The 13,009-nt window shown below is 41.9% G+C and overlaps 1 protein-coding gene across 3 annotated transcripts in view; it reads right to left on the reverse strand.

Annotated features, from left to right (window-relative positions):
* magi1b (membrane associated guanylate kinase, WW and PDZ domain containing 1b) overlaps nucleotides 1–13,009 on the reverse strand; it is a 145,812-nt gene that overhangs the window by 34,138 nt on the left and 98,665 nt on the right. For all 3 annotated transcript variants that reach the window (XM_069712743.1, XM_069712734.1, XM_069712726.1), the window contains exons 5-12: nucleotides 12,461–12,686; nucleotides 11,174–11,256; nucleotides 10,326–10,361; nucleotides 7,132–7,189; nucleotides 6,083–6,216; nucleotides 4,763–4,882; nucleotides 2,161–2,346; nucleotides 730–1,383 (exon numbers count right to left, since the gene is read on the reverse strand). In XM_069712743.1, the coding sequence (XP_069568844.1) occupies nucleotides 730–1,383; nucleotides 2,161–2,346; nucleotides 4,763–4,882; nucleotides 6,083–6,216; nucleotides 7,132–7,189; nucleotides 10,326–10,361; nucleotides 11,174–11,256; nucleotides 12,461–12,686 (1,497 nt within the window). The remainder of the gene's footprint in view (nucleotides 1–729; nucleotides 1,384–2,160; nucleotides 2,347–4,762; nucleotides 4,883–6,082; nucleotides 6,217–7,131; nucleotides 7,190–10,325; nucleotides 10,362–11,173; nucleotides 11,257–12,460; nucleotides 12,687–13,009) is intronic.

The raw sequence follows: 13,009 nt of genomic DNA on the forward strand, positions 1-13,009 counted from the left end.
TAAAAGCCCAGAAATAAACCAGACATGTTGTCAACCAACAAACACAGCAGAAAGAAAACAGAGCACGGTGCAACAGAAGCTGTGCAGACAGACATGCAGAGACAGACGAAAAGAGAAAAAGAGAGACTATTCAGACTCTTTGACCTGAAACGCCAACTAAACCTGAGTTTCTCTCCAGGTGTTTCTTTTCTCAGTTCCTTCGTCTGACCTTTTAACTTCCTTTCTCTTTTACTGCTTCCTTTTCCATTTCAGGACAGCTATGACTGACTGCCAATACCACTCAGTGTAAACACCTCACTCACACTTTCAGCCCAGTCCTAAAATGTTATTTCGACTTCCTCTGCGGCTCCTTTTCTCCCTCCTCTACCATAATTATCCTTCTATCTTGCCTTCTTTGCAATCTTTTTTTTTTTTTTTTTTTTTTACTTGCACCCTCCATTTGCATGAATAAATAAATATGTGTGTCGATAAAAGAGCTCTGTGAGCGGGAACAGCCTGTAAGGCAGACGCCTATTATTTTTTGTCAGCAGCATGAAGCATATTCATGGGAATGGTTTGTTTTGTTTTGCAATACTTCAACATATGGGCACATAAATCAGAAACAGCCTCATAACTTGACACCTGTTCTCTCCACCTCCCTCATCTCCATCTGCTCTCATGAGCTACAATACGAATGACAGATTTACTGACACAACAGGCGAATATTAGGAGAGATTAGCCGTTGCTCACCTCTCTGCACCAGCATCGTGACCTCGCTGCCTTTGGGACACTTGCTGAGCAGGTCGACCACCTGGTTGTGAGACATGCTCTGCACATTTCTCTTGTTCACCTCCACGATGATGTCGCCCTCCCTGAGACCACGGCAGCGTGGGTAATCCACGATCTGCTTCACCCTCTGCCCTCCGCCTCCGGGACTGTCGGCAATGGTGAAGCCGAAGCCCTTGTCTCCCTTCTCCATGTGTACAGTGATGAGCTCTGGTTGTGTTGCGATGGATGAGGCCAGGGTGACCACATCGCTGGGGTAGCCATGCTGGGAAGAGGTATCAGAAGCCACCTCTGTAGAAGGGCTGTGGGGTCGGGGGAGGCCGTTGAGGGGTGCCCCGCCATTGGTCGGGCCGTTGTTCTGACTGCCGTGGCTGGGCGGCGAATCGTAGCTGTTAGAGGCCTCCTGGCCGTTGACGATGATGGGCTCTTTGTTGTCGAGAATAGCCACTGAGGTAACCAGGCTGGTGTTGGGGTCATCGGGGTCAAAAGGCAGTGGGTAGCCGCGGCACAGCTCCAAGTTGACCATGGAACCAATTGGGATGGACTGGAAGATCTTCACAACTTGGGCGTGGGTGTAGCCGAGCACACAGGTGTCGTTAACGCTCACGATTACATCCCCTTTGAGGTGGAGAAAAAGGAGAAGTACAGTCCTCTGCCAAAGCTCATATTTAAGAAGCTATAATGAGCAGACACATTATACTACGTTATGTAAACATGAGACTAGAGAAGCCCAAATTCTATCCCATGAAGGGCCAACAATGTATCTGGATGGAGGGCTGCAGGCCAAAAATAAATGTTTGTTATTAAAATTACATTTAATTAAAATGTAATATATTTACCAGAAAATTGACATTCTAAATCCAAATAAAATTTCAGAGTAATGAAATTAAAACACTATTCTTAAATCTGTGTAATGGTAATTGTATCTTTTTGCAAAAATTATTGTCAAAAACAGTCATCTTGCTAGTTTTTTTTCAAAATTTTCTCTTGCCAGTGTGGCACTGCCTCAATCTTGACTGACAGCCCAAAGACACACTGACAGCACATTTGCCTTAGCAGGAGAGATGAATAAAATCATTTTTCGTAGACAAAATGTAGACCAGTGTAGTTTGATAGGGAATCTTGCCTTACAGTGTCATACAACTCATATAATGTACATTTTATTTGCACATAATTTTCATGGTCATTAAAGCTGGGATTTTACAGCACTTAAGGATAAAAAGAATAAGCACAAGCTTGTCAAATGCTGTGGTGAGCCGAAACAAAGAAGGTGCAGGCCAAACTTGGTCTGTGTGCCGAAAATTGAGCTGCTCTGCATGAGACAAGCAGCTGTCAGAAAATTGAACTGAACCAGTATTTCTTCTTTATAACGTTTGATAAACACAGTACACCAACCTGTCTCCATCTTGCCATCGAGTGCGGCAGGTCCATCGAGGACCAGGCTCTTTATCTGCAGGAACTCGTCTGGTTCGTCCCCTCCTACGACTGTAAAACCAAACCCCCGACGACTCTTCTTTAGTTTGGTATTGATGAAAGTCCCCTTCAGTTCAGATCGGTTCCGAGTAAAGAAAGGCTTCCCTCCTGAACACAGAGATATCGATAATTCAGCTTCGGTCACATTGACGTCACAGCACAAACTCAATCAAGCCGCACTGGATTTGGTGGGCAAACTCAAAAATTGACTGTATCTGAACTTCTGCTTCTGTCCTCACTGGTATCAGGATAGGTGGTTCTGCACAAACACAGTAACACTTAACATGAACTTATCATCACACTGTCTGTGAGGATCTGATCAGTGCAACCAAGTAGAGTAAGGACAATGGCCATTACCAAGATGGCGCAACATAAATCAGAACAGGCTGATTATAATAAATGAATCACCAAGGTTAAAAGTGAATCAGCCCAACCCGGGCACCCTTCCCGGCCATTGAGATGTCATATTTAACAACTACATTTACACTCACCATGATTGAAAATAGTACTGTTTGGGGGAAATAACTTGTATAAGATGCTTATAAACAATCAAATATGGATACGTTACTGACTAAGGGAATATTGATTACTTAAAAGTGCATGAAATAAAAAGCTCCAATTGAAGCCACCATGAAGAGGTACGTGCACATAAGGCACAGATCCTTAACACGGACCCCAAACAATTCAGACCATATAAAAGTACTTTTTAATCTAAAAAGGTGCAAATTCAAAGCCAATATTTCAGCTGATTGATTGGCTCATATGAAGGGTTCTTTTCACTTTTACTAGTGGTTTTGTATTTGAAGTCGTCATTTTTTAGTTTTGACATCAAACACCAATGACATCCTGATATATGGAGGTCACATGGATAACATGTTTGCACGACAGACTTGGTAAACAGTTACTGGAACCTCGTCTTCCAACAGGACATCTGTATCATTCAACTCTTATTGTGAGGGTTAAATTAGCACAGAAATCTACACAAAACACATTTCGCAACGGCCTAAAGAAAGAAGCACCGCTCAAACACTGTAATCGCCAACCAATCCCCCTTCAGTTCTCTCGTCTCGCTCGCTCTACCTTGTTATCTGGCATTAAGGATAAAACGAAGAAATGTTTTAGATGGAGCCTCTTAATAAAAAAATTAAAAAAATGCAATGAGGTATTTACCGTCTATACTGCGAGGAATATAGAGCAACAATTGAAAACGGGCAAAGTCTGAGCTGTAATTGTCCATTATAGAAAAAAATGTACATGACATGCTACAGAAAATGACTTGCTGGTCTTCATATACTTAACAAATGAATGAGGAGATGTTGCCAGACGTGAAAGAAAGAAGGGAGAAGATGATGAAGAGAGTGCACATTACGGAGAGGGAGCCGTAGAGAAATGTATGCTTAGTGACCTGCAGTACCACATTAGGTTAAGGCAGCGCTACTGCTCATGCATTCAATGAAAAATGCATTACCCTTGGAGTCAGTTTGTGTCCTTGTGTTTTGGGTATTTGTGGTGTGTGTGAGTGTATTTTTTGCCTTTGAAAAGCATTTTTTTTTTTTTCAGAAAAAGCTAGATGTAACAAAACTGTAAGCTGATACGGCAGCTTTATCCACAAGGGATCCAGAGATGTAAGAACAGACCAGGAAGCAGGAGAAACATGAAAGCAGGCGGTTGGATAAAGAGATTTCAAATGACATGTTTCTCGGGAGGAATATCAAGGACAGTCAGTCAGTAAGAGTCAGAGATGAGGAGGGCGGGGGAGTGAGACGGGTAGATGGACAGAATCAACAAGTGAACCAAAGCAGAGAGCAACCGCAGAAAAGACAAATACCAGTGAGAAGGCAAATGTGAGCTGTAAAATAAAGCGATCGATGAGGGAAAAGGAAAAAGACGGTTGGCAAAGCAGCGAGGGAGAGTAAGAGGGAGAGATGGGGTGAAGCAGTTAATTCTCTGCTAGGGCTGTGCTAATTAGACAAGCTGCTAGTGGGAGGCTGGTATAAAAGGAGCTGGCAACAGAGGGAAACCCACGGTATCGGCTAGACACTGGGTTTGTAGGTGTGTGTGTGTATATCGCTAGATAATGGGTGAAATCAGGCCTTTCTTTGAGCCAGAAAATTAAACAACATAGCAGAGGTTTCATGAGAATCAACATATGGCCACAGTAAAACACAGGGGAGCACATGTATGAAATAAAACCTGGCAGATTATGTTTTCACTAAATATTGAGGGTGCTATCATAGACTCAGTGTACTCTCCTGTTCCTATCAGATGAGCTTAATTTTACTGAACTGAATAAAATTATATGATATATGAGCAGCTTTATAGAGTCAACTCGTAACTGGTCCTTCATCATTTAAACTCAAACATGCCTTGAGGCACTGGCACAGGAAAACAAACCACATTGTAAGAGCTGTATTTTGTTGCACTCGTAATAAGTCGCTCTGAGTAACTGCCTGGAAACAGAAAATTAATGATTGACGCTGTTTTCATGATGGTTCACACGTTCATTTTACTGAGGAGAACTTACGTTTTTGTCCCATCGCGTTGGGCACTGTGGGACCTGCCACAGGGTCCCTGTAGGTTTCCTGGTGGTTGGTAGCATAGCTGGCCAACGGGGCCCCTGCCAATGCGGAGTCCTCGATCCATTCTGCAACAGCAAGAGGCACATATTCTCTAGATGGAGTCTAAACAGGTGCATGGCTGTCCTACTTGTAGAGGAAAGTGGGACTACAGGCTCTTATACAGTGAGGTCTACTGTGTTACTGTGTTGTGTGTTTGGAACAAAGCCACTCTGGTTCCTTTAAAGCTGACGGAAGAAATGCTGAGTCGTAGTGGGCGATATGGCCCCAAACAGTGTTTAGAAATACTGAAAAATACTTTATTGATAATTTCATGAACATACAATTGCAACAAAATGAGTGTAATAGTTTAATAAAAGTTATTTTACTATGGTTTGTTGTTTATCAGATTTTTGGCAACCAAACTACTTCTACACTACAGAAGTTACGCAGGTAACATGCATCATTCTGAATGACGTCATTACGACAAGTTGGCATATTGACAAAATTGCCAGACACCTTCTCTGCAGTTTCATCTCACAACTGAACTTCAATAAGAAGCCGAGGTTGAACAGGTCACATGAGCTTTAAAGCTGTTTCACATCTCTCTATTGGATAAAAATAAAGATGTGTGAAAACAGAGCGACCGATTTTTCTTTGTGTCGGCCACCATCTTTGATTAATCGCCTTGTTACAGCATTGTGGCACAGATCAGACTACAACCTTCATTTATATTCCTACCAGTGAGATAAAATCAATGCAGATGTGAAAAAAATGAGTAAAAACTCTGCATGAAGGGAGTTTGCTTTTTAAAAGATACTCTGCTTTCTGATGGGAGAAAATTCTGCAGGTAATCGAGGTGAATCTAATGTTTTCTGCTGAATGAGCAGAAGGTGGAGCGCGAGAGGAAATCAGAAATGAGACTCTCTTTAGCAGTCAGATCATTTACAGCAGAAGCCAGACTTACCTTTCTTTACCTCGGGGGAGGAGGGGGGGGGAGGGGCTGTCAAGTTATTACTACATAAAGGAATCCAAAAGTAGCGCAGAAAACAGAAATTAAGTTCAAAAGGGCTGCGCTGTGCAGCCGCAAATAATAGTTATGCCTTTATGGGAGGGCACTTAGCAAATCATAAGGCAGCAGCAGGCAACATCAAGTAGCACTGTAGCAGTAATTGGTATAGACAGACATAGGCACACTCGCACCTACAGACACATATGCAGGCAACTCATTCACACACATGAATAGAAAGAAAGGAAATGACGCCCTTTTCGAGGGCTTGTGAACGAACCTCGGATGTAGCGCTCACCTTCAGGTGGCTGCTGGCTTTGGGGCTGAGGCTGCTGAGGCTGCTGCTGTTCCAGCTGCCTGCGCCTCTTAGCCTCCAGCATCGGGTTTTCATACTGGGTCTTCCTGTTGATATGACTTTGGGACAGTGGAGGGAGAGACGAGTGGATGGAGGTTGAGGAATGAATTGTGGGAGACAGAATATAAGAGTAGGAAACAGGATGTAGAGCAAAAAAAAAAGTCAGCAGGAAAAGAGGAGTGGGAAGGAAAGAGAGACACGGAGGAGAGGATAAGAAGAGCGAGATAGGGTGGAGAAGGGGGAGGAGGGGAGGTAGGAGGGGGAGCATGGTGATAAGATTTGATTAATACACAGTGACACAAATGCACCCATACTTACACACAAACCTCTCACCTGCATTACACAATCACACCCACAACATATCTTAAAATAAACCCTTTTTGTGACAATGGCTTAATTCATTGAAACCACAACCATCTGTAACATCACACACCGAGCCTGGGAGGTTTTCTACTAACCGAGCACTGAAAAATGAAACCTGAAAGCATCATATTATACAGCAGCAAAGGAAATGGTGAATAATGTATGTTAGAAAAAAATATTAGAGACAAAAAGGCAAAAAAAAAAAAACCTGTCACAGCCTTGAGGCCCCATGTGCTGCTTTGAACAACATCAAAAAGGCATGATAAATATTTGTTCTAAAGCCGAGTCTCGGAGGCTTCACACAAGATGAGATGCACACGTATGAACACACACCAACATGCTTGCTGCATATTTTGCCTAGATGGTAATGACACAAACAAAATGACCTACATTTTTCAGAAAATCCATCTGTGATGTCAGAGCAGAACTTTACATACATGAGGGCGACTCCCACTTACAGTGAGGTTAACAGTTTCATTTGTTAGGATGGAAATGTGTGGATGCTTTTCTATTTCTGTGCACGAAATACAAACGCAGGAAAGACATTTCTTCTGTTTTTGGTCGGCCTGTGCATTTGTGTGTCTTTGTTATATATACTGTATGTCACTTACTCAACATAGTAGACCCCATACACTGGATCATCTATTTTCTCCCATCCTGGAGGAAGTTCTATAAAATGGAAAAAAAAAAAGGGGGGGGGGACAGTGAGACAGAGGATATAAGGAAAACTGTGAAGGCCACGAATGTATTGAGCCACTGGAGGCAAAGCCAGAGGAGACCTTTCGCCTCTCCATTGTGTCTGAATGCCTGTCATTCAGTCTCCAGGGCACGAGTAGCTCAACAAATTCACAGGCTGTCTGGCTGTCCCCACCTCTGTCCCCTCACACCGCTGACATTTCCACACATCAGATAAGAACAGAGAAAAAAATAAAAAAATAAAATAAGACCCTTCAGGCAGAGATGGATGGATGAATTGGAGGGGAGATAAAAGAAAGAGGGAGAGAAGGGGTCAGGGAGAGAGAAGGCTGGGAGGACAGAAAAGCAAGGAAGAAGAGACAAGTGATGTAATAGAGGAGGGGGGGGGCACTGAGGGAGGGGAAGAAGGTGAAATAATTCAGGCATTAAAACCTCTGTACAAAAAACAAAAAACAAATACTTGAGCTGGAAAGACTTGAGTTTGACATTGTGGGAAGAAGTGAGAAAGGTCAGGTAGTTTTTGAATGACTAAGTTTCCCCTTTCTTACCAATAAAACACATTCCAAGAATTATTACAAATACACGCCTCTGATTAACTCAATGGCTAAATTAATGAAAAGGTCTTTGGCCAAACACAAGAATACTCTGTCTGCTAAAGTATGTGTCTTTCATTTTTTACATGCAGACCTGTGTCAGCTCCTGCTTCATGCACCTCGCCTCCAATGAAATCCTACCCCACTAGCATTGAAAGCAGCTGCCTACTCACAGTGATTTAGGCACATGTGGACAGTTTAACAGAGTGAAATTCAATGCTGATTAGGAAAAGATATGAATATGACTGTGCCCACTTCAGCAGTGTGTAATTGCCGCCATGGCTCAATCTCACTGTGTTTCTGCAGTTTTATTCTCTCTTGTGATGCTATTACCTCCAATAGAGCCGTCTATTGCCTGATTGCAGCAGCGTTGATAACTAGCCAACCTCCACATAGATAATGTTCGAGGATTCTAATTGGCTGCAAATACAGATTGTCCAATAATCCTCTCTTGTTACGTATGTTTTGCATATTATTACCCTCAGACAGTTCTGCCTTGCCCTGTGTGCGAGTACACGGTAATTACAATCATCCAACTTGGAGAGCTTCCCCATGCTTTTTAATGAGCGGGGCTCTTAGCTGGAGTGGAGTCAGCAGAAGATGCAAAAAAACTAAGATCACACTGGAAACGTTCAAATTTTCCGTCCCTGACACGCACCACTCCCGCCTACGTATCTATGATTTGTAAGTGAAAATGATTCCGAGTAACCAGTCGACAATCTCATGCACATAAGAAACTTGGGCTCCTATTCCTCCATATTGGTTTTCACTTGCTAAAGGCAGCTATTTCAAAAGGCACAAGTAGCAAAGAAAGGAATGTAAGGTTACAGTGTAAGTGTTGCTGCAAGGGTGAACCAAAGCACAAAGCAGGCATGGTGAATTATCATTCAGATGTTTTGAACTGGAACATTAAATGGAAAGTGGTCCCGCCTCACCTCACGCAAAGATTTTAATCACCCACTTGATTTCACACTGCGCTAGTTCCGCTCCGTGAGGAGCACCTGTTTGTGTGTCTGTGGTAATTGTGTGTGAGCAGAGAGGACATTTGGTGTTGTAGATGTCTTAAAAGTATGGAATACATTTAAGTGTGTGAACAATGATCTGTCACTCGCTGAGCAGCGTTTTTCTTTCACTGTGTCCCTCTTCCCTCCAGCCAGAGCATATTGTAAATTCAAAGGAGAGTCAAACGTGATGAATTACATGTTTAACTGTTTGCATCTCATTCTCTTGATACGGTGCTGTGATTGATTTCTCTTGAGTAAGCATGGGCCACAGAGAGGCACGTTGTGTGTACGTGGGTGTGTGTGCATGTGTGTGTCGGCATTCATGACATGCTATCGTTCTGCTCCTCTTTTGAGAACAACCCATCAACTTCTTTGGATGTGGTGTTCTTTATTTCTCCTGTTTTTATTGCTTCTTGCTAAAAAAAACAAAAAAACAGCTGCTGGCTGATTGTGGGGAAAAAAAAAGGAGCTAGAGAGCAGCTATAAATAGATAAAGTACACTATTCTCTGTCAGTGATCTCTCTCATATTACATCATCATTTCACTCAGTGTAAATATACAAAAATATTGATTAATGCAGCTTTAGGACTAATGAAAACATACTGATTCTGATACTTAAATAGGTTCCCGGAGCCTGGAGATAATGGAAATCTTTTAAATCCCATTTTATGAAATTGATTACAAATCAAGCTAAAAGATGCTGATTTTCAGAGAGATTTCATTGATATCTGACATGTGGTCAGTCATTCCTAATTTTGTAAAAAGACAAGAAAATAATGTGTATATTCATTTCTTTTGTCCCTGCAGTTCAGTGTCCTTCCAGGTTCTGTCAAAACATGTTCACCACAAAGGCCAAGTACAACCATTAATCAGATATCTCCTCTGATGGAATGACATCATTCATTACCAGTGCATAACGGTGTCTCCAGACACCATTTATTTCTGCATAAGTGGCCTCACTGCTGCGTCTGATAGGCTAGTTAGTGTCCTGATGGGCCTCGGGAAACGATGGGCTGCTGTGCGGCTCAGACAGGCAGCCATTAGGTAATCATCATTACAACAATCTTCTTTGGATCAGCTTTTCATATATGAGATGACGGCCTGTTGATGCGGGGGTGGGGGTTAGTGAGTGTGTTTAGTGTGGTGTATGCTTGGCAGTTGTGTTAAAGGTCACTTACAGAGTGTGTTTGTTGAAAGGCAAAGCTGCATACTAAGGGTAGGCGAGATAAATGTCAAATGTCTGCTAGCATGATGTCTCATTTGTAGATGATCAGAGTCATCGTCACCTCTCGCCAACTGTTAAATGACTCTCTATGAGACACTAGCAGCGGTGTTGTGATAATGTAGATGTGCACGATTAACTGCAGTGACTCCATTTTCCTCCCATTTTCAAACTCTAAGTTTGGCTGTTTAGTTGCAACAAAGTGCAAAGTGAAGGTGACAGTAGTGGTGGGATGCAGGGTACACAGTTGCACCAGCAGGGTCAGCGTAAAAGATGAGAGGTGTTCCTACCTAGGTCATTATCCAGCTCCTCTGTGTGTACACCTTCTACTCAGTGGGATGGATGGCGCAGCAGCACAGGTTTGTGACACGAAAAGAGAGGAAAAAAAGATATCATCACATATCTGTGGGTTAGCTGAGTGTAATAACAACATCTGGCCACTGGGTGGCAAGAGTTAATCAAAGGCAGAGCATCAACTGCATGTGACAATCCATGTTTACAAAATCACGAGGCATGGTTTCCCCCAAATGACTGCATCTCTGTGTTGGTTGAAGCTGTGATGAAGAAGAGCTGGTGAAGAATTTTACAAAGGCCAAATGATGGAAAAATCATCTTGTAATAAAACCATAATGTTTGTATACTTCAGTAGGGGATTATATAACCGAACAAATTACAAGCCTTCATAAATTACACGTCTTCATAAAAGCACAATGTGAATGTTTTTGTGCAGGAGCATTCATTATTTAAGATGAATGGCAGTAGGAAGTAGTGCTATCCAATGACCGCTCCCCATTTTGTGTGACCCAACACTGACACCTAAGGGCTACTGGGGGAACCTCTGATCAGACGTGCACATTTTCATATTTTTATGATAAATCAACAATGTGAAATCAGTCGGGAAAGAGATTCTTTAGATACAATCTTTAGTGCAACAACAGCACAAAATAGTGTTGAAATGTAAGTACACAATTGATAAGTACAGATATAATGTAATCATCTTGAGCTATTATCATCTTTTTGAAAGACTGGGAATTTTTTTTTACCTTTGCAAAAAAAAACATCTGCATCATATCAAAAAGGAGTTTTACATATGGTAGATTCTACATGAACATGCATAGTCCCATGAGTAAGGACATACCATCATCTTCACATTCTTCCAGGGGCTTCTGAGGTTTGTCCAGGCACCGAGGGTCTATCCATGAGGTGGTCTTTGTATTGTGGCTAAACAAAATAAAAAAAGGATAAACAAATACGTGATAATTATAATCTGGCATTTCGCATGTATAGTGACAGATTTGTAAAATGGATTTATAAATTACAGTACAAGTTCTGGATGAAGATTGTGAGCTGAAGTGTAATTAGTAACTAACAAGTGTGTCAATTCAGTCAAACAATACGTTAACTGTATTTTGTCAGGGGGATGTTGAAGACTAAGGGTGTTACTATCTCTTTACAATGCAAATCAAAGTCAAATGGACTAAAAATAAACTGCATCACGTTCATAAAAGAGTTGTATTTTGTTTAACAGCGATACAAGATTAGTAGAAAAAGGGAGTTGCTTCTCCTTGATTGACTTTAATTACAGACTGTAGCTCATGGTTGGCGAGAGAGCAGTAAATGAGCCTGTTAGAAATAAGTTGACCCGGACTATCCCTTTAAGAACAAACAGAGTCTCACATATGGTTGCAGTGCTTATTACAGGCTTATTGCATTCAGGTAGCAGGGAATTGGGAAAGTTCCCATTTCAGAATATCCCACTTTACAGTTTATGATCCCACTTCCTAGTTAGGAGCATTTACATAACAACAACAGGCAGGCAACATGGCTTCTCCCTGGATCTCTCTTGTGCTCTATTTCTGCAGTCAGAATATAGACAAGTGACAAACAACCTCATCATCATCCATATAAACCAAAAAAAGGGATGAAACCGAATTCAGCAGATCAATATTATGTGAAAACTAAATTACTTTGATTTACTGCCGCTTTTTGTAGTTTAACACATCTCGCAAATTAGGTAGGCTAGGCTAACCAAGTCCACCTATTTCTTCATTTCACGACAAACGCTGCCTGTCATGTGACAAACCTATTCTCAACTCTCAACAACCTCTCACTTTCCTAGTGGAATATTCTGAGTTCAACAGGCATTCTTGTGTATCCCACCCACTTGGAGGTTGGAACTTTCACACTTCTGAGTTGATCATGAACACATCCTTAATACATTACACTCAGTCTTTAACATCTAATATGCCACAGCTACAAAAATATGAGCATTTCAATCTGTTAACAATTTCTGTCAAAGTCTTTATCATGTAGACTTTACTAGCCCAAATTTAGTTTAGTTCACTGAAATTATCCCAGCTGGCTGACCAGAGATCATATTAAATAACACTTTAAATACGACTAAATAATACTTTATGATACTTACTCTATAAAGTAGACCTCTCCATTCTCGGTGTAGGCCATCTCCCAGTTGTCAGGCAGAGGTCCTTGCGGGTCCTCTGGGGGAGGATGGCTCAGGTGAGAGTGTGTCTGCTGTGTGCTCTCCGTGGTGGCCGGTGGTGAGGGGGTTGTCCCAGGGTAGGACGGCTTAGCCTGGCGGGGGGCGAAGGGGCGAACTGAGTGATGAATCTCGTCTAATTCACTTGAGTCTCCTGGAGAGATGGAAAACAAACAGCACGGTGTCAAGAATATTTTGGTTAAAGTGAGGCCAGAAACACTTTCAGAAACAAAAAAGTAGTTGAAAACAACACCAATGCAAGAAAAGGACGGGTTGATACAAGGTCAAGCAAAAACGGCTTTCTCTGAAACAATCGTCTCCACTGCTTCAATAGGAGATGAGTCTGTTACAAAAAGCGTGACAGCATTAGACATAGCATAGATTTTAGCCAGGTTGCTAACATAGCAGACTGTAATGTACCACTTATGAAGAAAAACAGCTAGTAGAATAAGGTATGAAATTAATTTTGAACTGTTT

The sequence above is a fragment of the Brachyistius frenatus genome, unplaced genomic scaffold (genome assembly GCF_029030835.1).
Source record: "Brachyistius frenatus isolate BFR_SWC_R1_liver_20210118 unplaced genomic scaffold, ASM2903083v1 Contig_4, whole genome shotgun sequence".
NCBI classification, from domain to species: Eukaryota; Metazoa; Chordata; class Actinopteri; family Embiotocidae; genus Brachyistius; species Brachyistius frenatus.